Source organism: Neophocaena asiaeorientalis, unplaced genomic scaffold, assembly GCF_003031525.2.
Source record: "Neophocaena asiaeorientalis asiaeorientalis breed wild unplaced genomic scaffold, Neophocaena_asiaeorientalis_V1.1 scaffold124, whole genome shotgun sequence".
NCBI lineage: Eukaryota > Metazoa > Chordata > Mammalia > Artiodactyla > Phocoenidae > Neophocaena > Neophocaena asiaeorientalis.
Genome location: NW_020174135.1, coordinates 8012171 through 8028662, shown reverse-complemented (window position 1 = coordinate 8028662; position 16492 = coordinate 8012171). Strand labels below are relative to the sequence as shown.

General features: G+C 38.2%; 1 protein-coding gene across 1 annotated transcript in view; it reads left to right on the top strand.

Annotated features, from left to right (window-relative positions):
- CCDC102B (coiled-coil domain containing 102B) overlaps positions 1-16492 on the top strand; it is a 173856-nt gene that overhangs the window by 145138 nt on the left and 12226 nt on the right. Inside the window, exon 6 of the mRNA XM_024754945.1 lies at positions 2431-2601. Within this exon, the coding sequence (XP_024610713.1) occupies positions 2431-2601 (171 nt within the window). The remainder of the gene's footprint in view (positions 1-2430; positions 2602-16492) is intronic.

Sequence of the window (16492 nt, the reverse complement as noted above, 5' to 3'; positions counted from 1 at the left end):
TACTTAGCTGCTTTTAAACCAATCTAAGTGAATTGTACAAGCCTAAAGTCAAAGCATTGACTATCTGAGAAATAATTTTACTAAATCACAAAGGGTTTTTTTTTTTAGCGGTATGTGGGCCTCTCACTGTTGTGGCCTCTCCCGTTGCGGAGCACAGGCTCCGGTTGCGCAGGCTCAGCGGCCATGGCTCATGGGTCCAGCCGGTCTGCGGCATGTGGGATCTGCCCGGACCAGGGCACGAACCCGTTTCCCCTGCATCAGCAGGCGGACTCTCAACCACTGCGCCACCAGGGAAGCCCCACAAAGGTCTTTTAGGTAGTTGCATAATTCCTGAGGAAAAGCCATCATTTTACAGATTTGCTATTCCTCTTCCATTAAGCTCTGCATTACTTTTGTGGCAAATTCTTTGTTTGCCAGATCAAGAAAATCTTTCATTAAATGCTCCATTGTCATTCCAAATAAGAGAATTGTGTTCCCTACTGCATATCTTTCTGTGAAAGCATAAGGTATATAATTTGGCATTGGAAAATTATACTCTGAAGAAAGGAGAAATCTGTTTGCATTTTAAATGTGGTTTGTGATGTAATTTGATAAAACCCTGCCGTGAAGCCATAAACTGCACTGTTACTGTGAGGCAAGGGAAGAGACCATGAGCCTGTCCCATCAACAGGGGTCTAGCTGCCTGTCCAAGTTTGCCTGTTCCCAGCTGCCCTTCGGCACTGCTCAGGTTTAAATACCAATGGTTGTGATTCTGACTCTTATGGGGGCCAGGGTTTTCAGAACAGCAGCAAGATTCCAGGAATCTCTCGGTTATTTGATAGATTGCCATGGAGGCGTGGTGGGTGGTTGGTGGGCGTGGGAGCCCTCCTCTGCCTTTTCCTCCTCCTGGCTTCCTGAGAGCGGTCAGCAATTTCTCCCAGGTCCTGCGCTCTAGTCCACACCCTCTTCTCACATCTGCAGAACATTTACCTGTTTGGTTGGAGTTCTGTGTTTCATATAGACCAGGAGGCTACCAGTAATCAATGGTGTCATATCAAAATTCACTTCAGGGCTTCCCTGGTGGCGCAGTGGTTAAGAATCCGCCTGTCAATGCGGGAGACAAGGGTTCGATCCCCGGTCCGGGAAGATCCCACATGCCGTGGAGCAACTAATCCTGTGCGCCACAACTACTGAGCCTGTGCCCTAGAGCCTTCGAGCCACAGCTACTGAAGCCCACACACCTAGAGCCCGTGCTCCGCACAACAGAAGCCACTGCAATGAGAAGCCGCGCAGAGCAACAAAGACCCAACGCAGTCATAAATAAATAAATAAATTTATTAAAAAAAAAAATTCAGCTTTTTTTTTTTGGCTTCACACTGTTTTGCATTTTGCTTTACTTAATAAAATATTGAGAGATAGCATTATACAAAAGGCTGCCATATTATATTTTAAGCATTAAAAAGCTTAATGGCTTTATTTAATCAGCTCCATATGATGACATTATGACAATGATCTTCATTTCCAGTCATTCACTATTAACATAAAAATAACGCTGTGCTACACGTCCACATGCATACAGCATTTCACACAACTGTGTGTGTGTCTGTAGGACACAGTCCTGGAAGTAGAATGGCTGGGTTGGAGTTTTAATGCATTTTTCATGTTAAATAGTTTTGTCAACATTTTTCCATGAATGAATCTCAGTTTCTTCACATTTTACCAACAGATTATTTTATCACACATAATCTTGCCAGTCTGAAGACATGAGGAGTAGCATCTTGATGTGTTTCTTTTCATTATACTTTTATTTTGGATAATTGTAGATTTATATGCAGCTGTAAGAAATCTGAGGCGAATTAATGTAACCTGTCAATTCATGTCTGTAGAATGTTGATTATGACAAGATTGACTGGAGATCCAGTCACTTCATGGGATTCACTCTGGATTTTCCCCAGGGTCAGCCCCTTCAGGTCTCTGAGCCAGATTCATGTGGTTTCAGGAGGGTGCCATTCACGGCATGAGTACAGCAGCACAAAACCTTTTTGTTTTTAAGAAAAATAATTAAAAGCAGATAGTCTGCTTACTTTTAATACTTAGGCTGATTTAGCAGATGAAAACAGTTCTTCTTGTACTTACTTTTATTATATTTTATTCATTTATGGAGATGAGATTCCTCTTTTGGAAAGCATAAAAACTAAATTTGCACAACATGAAAAATGGGTCATTCCCTCAAGCACGTAAAGAGTTGCACGTATTTTAGCCACACAGAAATACACCTTCCACCTATAGTTATATGCGAATCATAATATGTAATCGCAGAAATGTAGAGCTCCAGACACCTGATCTGAATTCTTCCTAAAGTGCTTTTCTATTTTTTCCAAACAAGTTGCCATTCTTCTGACTGTATCAGAGTAAACTATAAGTAATGGAATCCCTGTTTTCTTTTAAAAGGAACTGTTGGACCTTCAACATGCCTACCATAAACTAAGCAGGCAGCACCAGGCAAAGACGGCAGAAATGACCCACGTCAGCAACCTCATGGATCAAAATGAGGCCGAAGTGAAGAAACTGAGATTTCAAGTAGAAGAACTAAAATGGGGACTCAACCAAAAGGAAAATAAGGTATCTTATAAGTGGAACATATGTCACATAGATTCAAAATTGCATTTCATAGCATAGAAAAAGCACTTTCTTTATTAGCATATGGCATTGCTTGAGGTAAAAACTTCACATTTTTCAACATTAAAATCAAAAAAGTGTAAGTGGAAGGAGAGGAAACTATTATTGTAAACAACATGCTCATTTTTGTAATGTTAGTAGCGCATTGTTTACGTGTGCCCTATCGCTTCAGGTATGTTTTAGCTTGGTCGTGTGGGGAGGCATGGTACCATAGGTATCATTAAAACTTGGTGTTGGGCTTCCCTGGTGGCGCAGTGGTTGAGAGTCCGCCTGCCGGTACAGGGGACAGGGATTCGTGCCCGGTCCGGGAAGATCCCACATGCCGCGGAGCGGCTGGGCCCGTGAGCCATGGCCGCTAAGCCTGCGCGTCCGGAGCCTGTGCTCCGCAACGGGAGAGGCCGCAACAGTGAGAGGCCCGCGTACCGCAAAAAAAAAAAAAAACAACAAACAAAAAAAAAACAAACAACAACTTGGTGTTTTAAGTTTTAAGCTTTAATTCTATATATTATAGAAACATGATGTATGTTGTGATTACATGTTATGATATATACATTCTCCCCAGCGCTCTCTGATGTTTAAAGAATGTAGGCATCTTGTTTTGTCGTGAAAGGTCAACTTGCTAATGGTTTATGGCATGTTTAAGAATGGGATACCTTGACAGTACACCTGCAACAGGGAGGTGTGATTTCAGCTGCAGTTACAGACAAGAAAGAAGCGGTCTCCACTGTCAGTGTGATAGCGTCCGCCACCCCATGGTGGCAAGTACTTCAGATGGGGTTCCAGGCACGGCATCTGCTTCTAGCGGACAACTTTTGAGGCAAAAATAATTACTTCCCTGGTCAGAGAGACTGTTTGCAGATAATGCCAAACAGTTGGAAATTTAAAAAAGAAAACGGAATTGTTTTTCCAAGGGGTAATTCAGTAACAGAACACAGTCCACATTTTAAGATTTAATTTTTCATCAAAACTACTCCAGTCAAGCACACCAGATTTTCTAATCTAATAACATCACATGAAAATAGAATGAGTGGACCAGTGAGGCTCATACATCATCCCCGATCTTACTAGGGCTGACTTGTCCGTGGGCATTTCATCCTTGATGTCTCTTTTTATGAAGACATATATGTAGTTTTTAATGGTGTGCGTGGGTAGTGAGGCTGGACTGTGGAAGAGTAATTCAGGAGTGGAATGTAGAGTGGTTTTGGGTTTTTATTTTCATCATAGCCATTATTCTTGTGAATAGTTTTGATATAAAAGCATTTGTTGCAAGTGGTGGTAAATAACCTTTGTGTTTGCCAATATAGGCTTTAAGAAATTGCTTGGGACTGAGTCATCAGCAAGGAAATTGTGATAATACACAGTTTTCCAGGGCTAATGAAGTACTAGTTCCCAAAAATCTGATACAGCCATCTAATCATGTAATTTTAAAAACGGCTGTGGTTTTAAGAAGGATTCTGTTCGTTGCCCCTCCCTGTAGGAGAATCATTCTTCTCACATCATCAGCATCAGGCTTGGCGCATGTGACATTTGCTTTGCCTGACGAGCAGAAGCTCCGTGTGCCACTTACCATCAGGGGCTTTATGAGCCCAAACAGGGCTCTGCCGTGCCTCTTTTCCCATGTGTCTTTTCTGCCTTGTCTCGTGTCATGAGGCCAGCAGGTGCAAAGTAGACCTCATCCTCTCAGCGCGAATTCTGAAGTGGAAAGGATATGGAGCACAGCTTTGCTGACCAAATGGATCCACATGGGTAAAAAAAAATCAATATTTGTTGTGATAAGCCACTGACATTTTGGATTTGTTTGTTGCTATAGGAAAACTTAGCTAAAGCTGACTGGTATGGTCAGCTTATATTACATTGACTCCAGTGCCAGAAGTAGGTGGTGAGAAAACTTATTGGAGGTTAGAATGATGGCAACGCATTTTATGGAGTCTTGAAAGGTTTGGTACATTATATCCTATAATACCTTGGAAAGCTGATGATGGACAGAATGAGCTGTGGTTTTTAGATGAATAGGTATGTAGCTAGTATTTCTTGCTTGCTATTGGTGTGTTTGACAAGTGCCTAAAAGAGAGATGAACTCAGAAAAGACTTGTCGAATTTTCAAAAAGATATGTAAGATAATACAGAAATTTAAGTAGTTCTGTGACTGCCAGGGTCTGATTTTCATTTGCAAATGGTAATACATAAAACTGAGGATGGCTTGGAACAACGAACATCAATTAAGGTTAAGCTTAGGCAAGAACCAATTCAACAGTGTGGCCTTCAAGCCTGTTGCTAAAAGCTCTTAATTAATGTCATTTTGTATAAATCCTTGAAGCTGAACAAAATGGCACAGGGAGAAGAGAATGAGATTGTGCTTCTCTCAGAACATCCCACAGATTCAAGGCAACTGCAGGTAGCTCAGAGACAATAGAATGTCTCCCAGAGAACTGCAGATGGGACAACTGACCTGTGGTATTTGCTGGAATCAAAAGAAAAAAGGACTTGTTTTTGTGAAAGATACACTGGCAAATGAGCTTCCAGCCTGGGATAAAATAGACTGATTTATCAGGATTTGAAAGAACTCTTCATTCCTCCAAACTTCTCGGACAAGGAGCTGGCTGGGCATGCTGTCCACACCTGAGAAGGAGTAACGTCCAGAGCCTTATTCAAATAAGGACATGGTGAATAATGCAAAAGAACCACCTAGAGAACAAAGACCATGGAGAACTACAGACTAGGCAGCTATTATCAGGGAGGAGAACCCAGGCCGGATAAAGGAGCATTCCCCATGAGCAGAACAGGAGCTCCTTGAAACATCTGCAAAGTTAGATTTCATAAATATTTTCGATTTTCTTTTCTACATGGAAGTTTTTATTGCAGTTTTCCTGTCCTAGTTTCACTATAGTATATTGGGTGGGTGAGGGAGGAGAGTATAAATTACTTTTGAGTACGTAGATTCTGGAGCAAGAGAAGGTGTATTGAGATCTGACATAGATATGAGATCTTTGACTTTGAGATCAAGGTTGTGATTGGAAGGTTGCTTGGGTAATTTCTCTTGGAGAAAGGGTGAAAATTTTTGAATGCTGAAGGAAGGAAAACAAACATTTGTGACCAGGAAGATGGGCTGTGTTGTATTGTATGTGAGAGCAGGAATGAGTGAAAGGGTATGTGTGTGTATTTTAGTATTTGCTGCCCCATCTGTGGGAGGAATATAGTTCCCAAGCATAAATGGTGGGCATGGTCCTGTGAGGTCTTTGGCGAGTGGAATTTGTGCAGATTTGAAATAGAACCTTTTGGAACTATAATTCCATATGGATAAGTATTTGGACATATTTCATATCTGAAGCTTAAAAATAGATGCATTGAAATATATGTTCAAAACATAAAATAGTTCAGTGTTCTGCACCTCTCCATCCAATCAGTTGATCACCGGAGAGGACTGATCCAAAGCACGGTCAACTCATATGGGTATTGTAATCTGGATTATTTAATTGCAGTTGTCAGTCTTCAGTTTTTCTTTGATTAAAGGTCATACGCTTTCTGGTGGCTGGGAATGAAAATATTTCTCATGGAAATAAGATTTTGCATTAGATAGCAGTCAGCATTACTATAATTTGACTTATCATAGAGAAGCAAAGGAAATTCTGTCAGTTTCACTGCTGAGTTTTTTAATTTCATAGTAACACATTCTTCAAATTGCAATTAGTTGAAATTAATGTTTAATTGGAACTGTCAAATACAAAGTTCCCAACTCCCACAAGTCAACAAATTTTAAATAAATGAAAATGAGATATTAATCCTCTATACTGAAAAGAGAAATAGACACTTGGGGGCCCTTAAGAGAAAACCCAGGGTCTGATTAAAGAAATGAGAAAATTAAAAAATTCATTTTGGATGAGTTGCTTTTCTTTAAACAAACTTACTAAAAAAAAAAAATTCTAAATTGATGTGTATGTGTTAGAAGTCAAACATTCTTTTCTCATCATTTCATTGAAGCCATTATGTGATGGCAAATTTTAATTGAGACTTCATTATTGAATTGCAGAACTAATTACATATATATCCACATTAAGATACCAAAATAACTTACCACTTTAATAAATATGGTGGGAAAAACAGTCTAATGAATAATATAATGATGCAATAACCAAAGTTGGTAGAGACAGGACAGATAGTACCTAAGAAGCAAGGAGTATAATATAAACAATTACTAAGACACATGGGTGCTCCACACCGTACTAGTATCAAGAAGACGGAAGGACTGAATGAGATAAGGCTTGCCAAGGAATATTTTAAATTTTGTAAAACAATATCATATCATATAAAGAAGGAAAAATTTTTAAAAAATCAACTGTCCTAACACCATCGTATCATATTACTTCAGTGTATATTAACTTCTAATGCCTAGGCAATTTTATGCAGAATTGGAGTCATCATTTGAAATAATATACTCTGCTTTACCAGTTACCATAATCAGTTTTCCTGCTGCTATGTAGTTTCCATACTTGGTATTTCAAGGGGTGGGATAATACTTATTTCCTTGGATATAAATTTATTTAATCAACCAAGCCTCCTTTACTGAAGGTTGTTTGGATTTTTTTTCTCAACATAACTGTACCATGACTACTTTCATGTACAGTTGACCCTTGAACAACATAGGTTTGAACTCTGTGGGTCCACTGAATACGAAGATTTTTTGATAGTAAATACTACTTTCTACCCAGTTCGTGGTTGGTTGAATCCACACACATGTAGGGCCAACTCTAAGTTATAGGATGATTAACTTCTAAGCTGTTCAAATTCAACTGTACAGACCTTTTTTCCCCATTGGAAAAAAAAGTTTTCTAAGTGGAATTATTGGGCTTAAAGGATATGAATATAATATGACTCTTGATATATTCAGAATTACTAATTTTCTTTGCTTCTCAGCGATAGGTCAAATTGTGGAAACGTTGGCTATTATGCAAAATCTTAACTGCATCGTAACTGATGCAAAAGTAAGTTAAATCTCAAATTATTTGTTTATAAAGCTAAGAGTTTAATCATTCAGTTTGCTGAGTTGTTAATTGGATTTACTCTCAATTTCAGTTTCTTCTTTTTGTTAAATTCTTTTCCCTTACTGTAGCTCAATACTTACTCTTATTTTCTCTATTTATATTTTAGTAATAGATTCTAATAGTAAGAGGACTTTAAAAATACTTAGTGACTATGTTGTGTTAAAAAAGATGTAAATCAGGGCTCAAGTAGTTCTTAGCCCCTAGATGCCTACAATTCACAAACCAAGCAGCAGAGGGCGAGAGTTAGCCTATAGTAATCGACAAATAAAAGTCCTATGGTGAGGGAAGAAGAATCACCTAACTTTTAGATGACATTCCTGCTTTCAGAAATTCGTGGATTTTTTTCATAAAACAAATTTGATATAAGTGCTCAGCACAATTGTAAGTCAAATATAGCTATAGATCAAATATATTCCCAGTGTAAAGATCAAAGTCTAATATGATTTTCTAATCTGTCTGTGCAATAAATACCTTTTGGAGTATTTTTTTTTTTAGATATTTAAAAAAAAATTTTATTTTATATTGGAGTATAGTTGAATAACAATGTTGTGTTAGTTTCCGGTGTACAGCAAAGTGATCCAGTTATACATATACATGTATCTATTCTTTTTCAAATTCTTTTCCCATTTAGGTTGTTACATAATATTGAACAGAGTTCCCTATGAGAAACAGTAGGTCCTTGTTGGTTATCTATTTTAAATACAGTGGTGTGTATATGTCAATCCCAAACCCCCAATTTATCCCTCCCCCCAACCTTTCCCCTTTGGTAACCATAAGTTTGTTTTCTGAGGCTGTGAATCTGTTTCTGTTTTGTAAATAAGTTCATTTGCATACTTTTTTTAGATTCTGCATATATTTGTCTTTGTCGGTCTGACTTCACTTAGTATGATAATTTCTAGGTCCATACATGTTGCTGCCAATGGCATTATTTCATTCATTTTAATGGCTGAGTAATATTCCAGTGTATAAATATACCACATCTTCTTTATCCATTCATCTGTCAATGGACATTTAGGTCTTCCATGTCTTGGCTATTGTAAATAGCACTGCAGTAAACATTGGGGTGCATGTATTCTTTTGAACAATGTTTTTTCTCTGGATATATGCCCAGGAGTGGGATTGCTGGATCATATGGTAGCTCTAGTCTTAGTTTTTTAAGGAACCTCCATACTGTTCTCCATAGTGGTTGTACCAATTTACATTCCCACCAACTGTGTAGGAGGGTTCCCTTTTCTCCACACCCTCTCCAGCACTTATTGTTTATAGACTTTGATGATGGCCATTCTGACTGGTGTGAGGTGATATCTCATTGTAGTTTTGATTAGCATTTCTCTAATAATTAGTAATGTTGAGGATCTTTTCATGTGTCTTTTGGCCATCTCTGTGTCTTTGGAGAAATGTCTATTTAGATCTTCTGAGCATCTTTTGATTGAGTTGTAAAAATACTAATACTCAAGCCTCATCTCCACTAGCCGAGTCAATTTTTATGGGTGGAGCCTGTGTATGAGTATTTTTTAAAAGCTTCTCAAATGATTCTAATGTCTAGTGAAATATCAGAACCACTGGTCTAATGAGAAAAGACTGCCACCATTGAGACTCAAATTCATAACTTTGGTCCCCACTGAACACATGTGTTTACTGTAACAGATTTTACTAGTAGGGCATAAATGAAATGGCTTGCTACGGAAGTGAGGCTTAGTCCATTGTAGTCTACCTGTAGCATTGTAATTTGCAAAACAAATTGATGTCTTCTAGTTTTGAAATTCAAAAGATAAAAAATCACTTAAACAGACGGAAAGAATAGGTACTATTGAGCACTGTAAGTTCACTCTCAAAGTGCTGGTGTTTTTCTAAATGCATTGTCTGTGTGGCTTCACACTTAGCAATTATCACCTCATTACTGCTTAGCTAATTCTGGCCTCGCATGTTAATGCTTCTGGTGTCAAAAAGGTGAATCTTTTCAAAAGTCTGATATCATCAGCAATGATGAATGTGAGAGACACTGTTTAAACCTACAGAACATTAATTATTTAAATTAACAGCTGATTTTTTTAAGCAAGCCTTTATTTGGAAGGACACAGGAATTCTTTCCCAGCCCGAAATATATTTTGGTGAAATCTCATTAATTTACACCCTGCTAATTTTAAGATTGTGAGAATAGTGATAGACTGAAATTCACATTTATCTAAAGAAAAGATCTGGTAAGTGTTTCAGGTTAAGATTAAAAAAAAAAATAATAAAGAGGCCGGCTTCAGGTTCACATGGGGACACAAGCGGTAACCACAGACCCAGGATCTGAACTGAACTGTAAAAAACCAGCCCAGTTCATTTAATATTAATTACTTCCTAACCTCTGTGTTAGATGTTAGAATATACTTGAGTGAGTTCTTCCTAAGAAGAGGTTTACAGTGTGGCTGGGGATAGTCCAACGTAAATGTCTGAAGTTATATATAGCAAAATAAATGTCAAAATGGTGGTTTTTACAGGATGCAGCGGAAACAGGGGGCCATGTTTCTTTTCCTTCCAGTGCTTAAGGGCTATTTGTAATTATGCGTTTAATTATTTGTTGTCTGACACCCCAACCGGAATATATGGGCAAGGACCAGCACAGTCTGTGCCTCTAACTGGGCCAGCATCAGTAGAGTGGTCTCAGGTGCCCCTAAAGTCAAGACATCATAGCACTACAACACGAACAGAGGTCTTGCATCCTTGTACATGTATGCAGCTAATTTAAATCCTTCTAATAATTTTGCTCCACTTTCTGTGGATAATTTGAAGTGTACCATTTCCTGCAATCATTCTTCATGATCTTGCTCTTCCTTCACTTTACCAACCACCTAAATTGTCTCTGATGGAGTTCAAAACAGGCCACCCTAGAATGTGCCACTCTGGCATGTGGATTATTTTGAGCTGAAAATAATCAAGGCCCATAAGACTCAGGAAGAACCTTTGAACTCCACTTACTGTCTGAAAGAATTTGCTGTCTAGGGCTTCCCTGGTGGTGCAGTGGTTGGGAGTCCGCCTGCCGATGCAGGGGACACGGGTTCGTGCCCCGGTCCGGAAAGATCCCACATGCCGCGGAGTGGCTGGGCCCGTGAGCCATGGCCGCTGAGCCTGCGCGTCCGGAGCCTGTGCTCCGAAACGGGAGAGGCCACAACAGGAAGAGGCCCGCGGACCGCAAAAAAAAAAAAAAAAAAAAAAAAAAAAAAAGATTAGTGTTTTAAGTTTCTGGTGGGTCATTTCAAAGAGAATATTCAGGGACAAGTATTTTTTTTCTGCTCTAATTGGAATATTCTTTTCATGAAAAAAACCATAATTGAGCTTAATGGTAAAGCATTTCAAATAATGTTCCAGTAAGATAAAAATAAAACAAGGGACATTTTATTGTGTCAAAGGAAATAAAAATCTTTCTCAAAATTTTCTTATATGGAATATATAATGAGTAAGAGTGACATATTTAGGGTATTAATATTGTGTTGTAAAAATAATGTCAAGAGTGGAATTATACTTTTAGGTTTACATGCTTTTTAACTTTCTAAAATAATAATCATGATATTTGAACTTCCGTCTTTTTTAAAGATTTGTCAGGTAGGTCATTTATTACAAGACATTTCAGTTACCTAACTAATATGAAAACTTAAATTTTTCTTAGTGTTGCTCAACTGGAATTATTAAAAAAGGTATGACTACTTGTATTTAAACACTCAGAACTCTAAGGCTATGAAATTCTTATGAGTCATTTTCCCTTCATGCTATAATAAATTAAGAACTTTTGATGCTTAAAAAGATATATATGCAAGATCTATAACTATTCATTTGTGTGGTTCTGCTGGAGTTGGAAAATCAGATGACAAAATATAAGCTGCACACAATTAGACATATTTAAATTTGTAATTTGATGCATTTCACACTCAATGAGTATAAATGCAAGACTAAAATTTATGTTGGCACAAATTATGAAGAAATATTCAACAAACAGTTATAGTCATCTCCTAAAGGTTTAAGATTTATGTTCTTACTATATCTTCACATATTATTGCTTTAATTAGCAGAAAATGTTTTACTTTTGGTTAAAGTTATAGATTAAAAAACCCACCAGCTTCTGGTGGGCTTTTTTGTGTTGTTGTTGTTTGTTTCAAGTATTTACCTGATTCGTTTAAGAAAGCGAAAAGTATAGTTGTGTCACTTCTCGGTAATTGCACATTTGATTGGAAGCAATCACTTTTTGAGAGTTAAATTAGTGCATTGAATGACTGAGTTGTATGTTCCAGAGGTGATAATCGTATTTCAGAATACAATGGGACAGGACTCCATTAACAGTAGAAGGGTAGAGCAGAGTAAGGGAGTTGAGATCCAGAACTTGCTCTAGAGGCTGGGATGCAGGGAAGCCAGAGCCAGGATGTCAACTCTAGATTGAAACCCTTTTGGTAGAGAGTCTACATCAGAGAAATCCAAAATGGGTGTTGTAGGCATGATTCTGAAGAAGCCAGGGGTAGTCTTTGAAGGTGGTGTATTGTACGGTCATCAGCATCCCTCATAAAATGCACTTGCAGTCATTCGGATGCAGTTCTAAGGAAGAACTCTTGTTCTGAAGGAGAAGACTGTAGTGATTCAATCAGGGTCCCAGGTGACAGGATCTTGGTGCTGCCCCAGCCTGGGGGAGGGGCAATGCAGTCAGTGTGTAGCCGCTCCTCTCACCTTCCCCCTCAGTCTGTCTTGGTCTCTGGGGTGCAGGCGACTGCCTCAGCCTCCTTCCTGTGTTCTAGGATCCTCCCAGTGATGCCTTGTCCATGAGTAGTTGCTAGTTGTTCTTCCTGTGATGGGGAGTGAAGTCAAAAACAACCTCTGTCACCATCTTGGCAATGTCACTCCTCTATTCTTTTGGACTCTATTACTGAGTACAGTATCCCAAATGAAAACTTTCAGCACTTTGCACTCTCAGTTCCTCAAATTCTTCTTTTCCAATTATCTTGTCCTTCACTCGACTTTACCAACCTACTCCCAAGGTCACATTGCAGATATTATCTTCACCAATTACTAGACTTTCTTCAGGGTCTCGAACTCTCCAAACATACTCTTATCTTTCCAGTTTACTTTCTTCAGTACCAAGTACTACAAAACTTCAACCCCCTGGGGCATATAATCTATTGATGATACTGCTTTTTCACTGTCACTTATCCACTTCCGTTTCTGATTTCACTCCTTGTCCATAAATGTGATGTCTCTACATTATAATCCCTTCACTGCATATACCTTAATTTCCTTGCCCCCATATCCTTTGTAGACATTCACTTGCAAAGCTCAAGCTCTGCTTCATCATTAAATGCAAGCTTCTGCTTCATCAGCTGTGCATGTGGCACTAAAGAACCTAGTGCTGTGGTAACAGGTCTTGGTTTATATTCATGATCACTAATCTCAAGTAGCATCTTAGCATTCCAGCATTAACTTTTCTAAATGACTGTTTCACTTCCTATCTCTATTCTAATCCCTCCTCACTCCTCCATACTCTCAGATGATAATCTTTCTTCTGAATTTACTGAGAAACAAAAAGAAACAGGAATGTGGAATACAGAATATTTACACACTTCTCACCATCACATCTACCAAATTAGCTATATCAGTTGGAACCATTATATTCTGCTTACATATCTGATCCTATGGATGAAATTTCTCAGTTCCTATCTGTGGTCAGCCTGTATATATAAAACATACACGAGGGGCTTCCCTGGTGGCGCAGTGGTTGCGTGTCCGCCTGCCGATGCAGGGGACATGGGTTCGTGCCCTGGTCTGGGAAGATCCCACATGCCGCGGAGCGGCTGGGCCCATGAGCCATGGCTACTGAGCCTGCACATCCGGAGCCTGTGCTCTGCAACGAGAGAGGCCACAGCAGTGAGAGGCCCGAGTACAGCAAAAACAAACAAACAAAAAAACATACACAAGTATATATATATATATATATATATATATTCATGTGTATATACACATACATGTATATTTAAATATTTTATATATAAAGTATTGTAAATGAACTGACTTCATTTAAGTACACGTTCCATTTTTGCTATTATTAAACTCTCTTTACAGTAAAAAAAAAAAAAAAAACCTGAAAGAAATATATTAACTTCTTATCTTCACAACCTTCATTCTGTTTCTAATCACAGCAGTGATACTTCTGACCACTGCCTCTTTACCAATGGAAAAGTCCTCAAGGCCACAAATGTGCTCCATACTTTTAAAGCCAGTGCTCCATTCTTGGGCTTCATCTTTCTCAAACTATCATAATAATTTGACACAGTCAGTCCCATTCTTAAAGTAACGTACTCTCTGGGCGTCTAGAAAAATCAGTGTTTTTTTGGGGTTTCACCTTCTTCTGCCCTTCTTGATCTCAATCTTGATTTCTCTTCACGTCTTCAGTTCTATATGTGTGAGTGTCTTATCCTTTCATTTATTCTGTGCCTACCTACACTCGCTCCAAAGGTGATATCTTCAGGGCTTCCCTGGTGGTGCAGCGGTTGAGCGTCCGCCTGTTGGTGCAGGGATTGCGGGTTCGTGCCCCGGTCTGGGAAGATCCTACATGCGGTGGAGCAGCTGGGCCCGTGAGTCATGGCCGCTGAGCCTGCGCGTCCGAAAGGTGATATCTTCAAACCTCGTGGCTTTAGATGCCATCTATATGCTGACAACTCTCAACTTTATATCTTTAAACCCACTTCTCTAGCTGTTCCATTACTCAGGCAAAACAATTAATCATTTTTAATTCCTCTCTTTCTCACTTATTCCATATTAAATCAGTCCTCACATTCTTTAAGTCCTGTATTCCTAACATATCACAAAATGACCACCTATCACCACCCTCATGACTGCCAGCCTTGCTCAAGATGACATTATCTTTTGTCTGTTCGACACTAATGCAAGATGTTAATAACGGGAAACTGGGGTGGGGATGTGTGTGGGGCAGGCATAGGGACTACATGAGGACTCTTTACTTTCCTCTCAATTTTTATGTAAATCTAAAACTGCTCTAGAAAATAAAGTCTATTAAAATCCCTAAAAATCTTACATGCTAAAAGTCTATTAAGTCTGCAGTCAGTTAAACGTTTCTAGTGGTATAACATTTACCTTCAGTATCTATACTACTGAACAAACTGCATTTCCTTTTAATTACTAAGTAAACAAAATTAAATACTTCATAGCATATTGTCCATTAGCAGAATATGGTCTTCTTTGGAAAAAACCCTCAGTTTAAATACAGTGTCTTCAAAAGGAGAAATATAATTGCCTTCCTAAATTTAGGAGAAGGGCTGTCTTTTATGCAAGTGCAGTAATTATAGTGGTATCCTATAGTGATGTCAATTTTTCACAAAATTCCCTGAATAACTAAAAGTAAACAAATAGCCCAGGACATTCTGAATTGTAGTCTTTAGCTAATGCAACATTTCTTTGATGTTTACAGTTTATTTTTAAAACTAGAGGTCTCTATTACATAAAATATCGTCATTTTAATGTAGGTATTAATAGCTAAATCAGTTTATGTTTATCCAAACTGAGGAAAAATTGGAACTCCAAGGAGTTGCATGATCTTTATTTCACGAAGTAGCTGTAGAAAGTCTTACGTTGGCCTATCTACATGAGATGTATTCACGTGATGACCTAGGTATGACGGGCAAAATTGACATGTTGAGGGGAAAAAAAAAGGCAGTAAATACCTTGTTGGATGACCAATAGCATTCCGGAATTTTTCCAGTACATTTCCCACTTCATTAATTTATATGCATTCAGGGCATGTCGGTTTGCTTTCATTTACCTGCTTACCTCATAGTTCTTTATCAGGAGGCTAAACGTGCTAGAACTTGCACACTATTAGTGGAAGCAATCTCCATTATTTACAGATATTCTTAGATGAACTGGACAGCAGCATTCCAGGCTGGTAACTTTAAAAGCATGTGTTGCTGTGTGCTATTCTAAATATGAGAAGCCGCCATTCTCCATCAGGTTGGATAATGTGCTTCCTCATTTATATATATATAACCTATACACAAGGAGGTTTGAGTCAGATATTTGAGAATATTTTTCATACTGTTTCTAGAAACTTCTAGCCAAATGCAAAGTAAACCAATCACGGTTGAACTCATCCAACTTAGAAAGTACTTCATTGGGAAAACGTGCTTTAAACCAGCAGTTCTCAACTCTGAAGGTCCTAGACAATTTTTCTGGAGGTCTGTGAGGTCAAAACTGCTTTCATAATAACTTAAAGATGTGTTTCACCCTTTTTACTCTATTGACTTTGTTTTGATAGTACAAAATAAATGGCAGGTAAATCTCTTTACAGTTGGTTCTAGTGACTCAGATGGTGGGCAGTGATTATGTTCAAAGAAAGGTGCAAGGAAATATTTTGAAATTTTGGAATCTGAACGTTACTCTAGTGAAAGAATGCTTACTACCGTCTCATTGGTTTTCATATGTACAGAATTAAAATTCTGTTTTAAGATATGTGCTCTACATATCTGTTTTCCATCTTTATTCCATCAGCACTAAGTCTCCTTTGACTTTAGTAATATTACTAAGGCTATGATGGCAGTGATGCATTGCAATTAAAGTGTGCCAGCTTTATTCTACTTACTGTTTAGGGGAAGAAATATTTTCTTCATATTTCAATACTGTATAAATTTTGTAAATCATGACTACATTTCCATTTACTTATTCCTTGCTGTTATTTAAAATAGAGTTTTCCCTATCACTGTTAAGCTAAGTTGATCATAAACATTTTCTACTAGGAAATATGTAAAACAAAATACTTA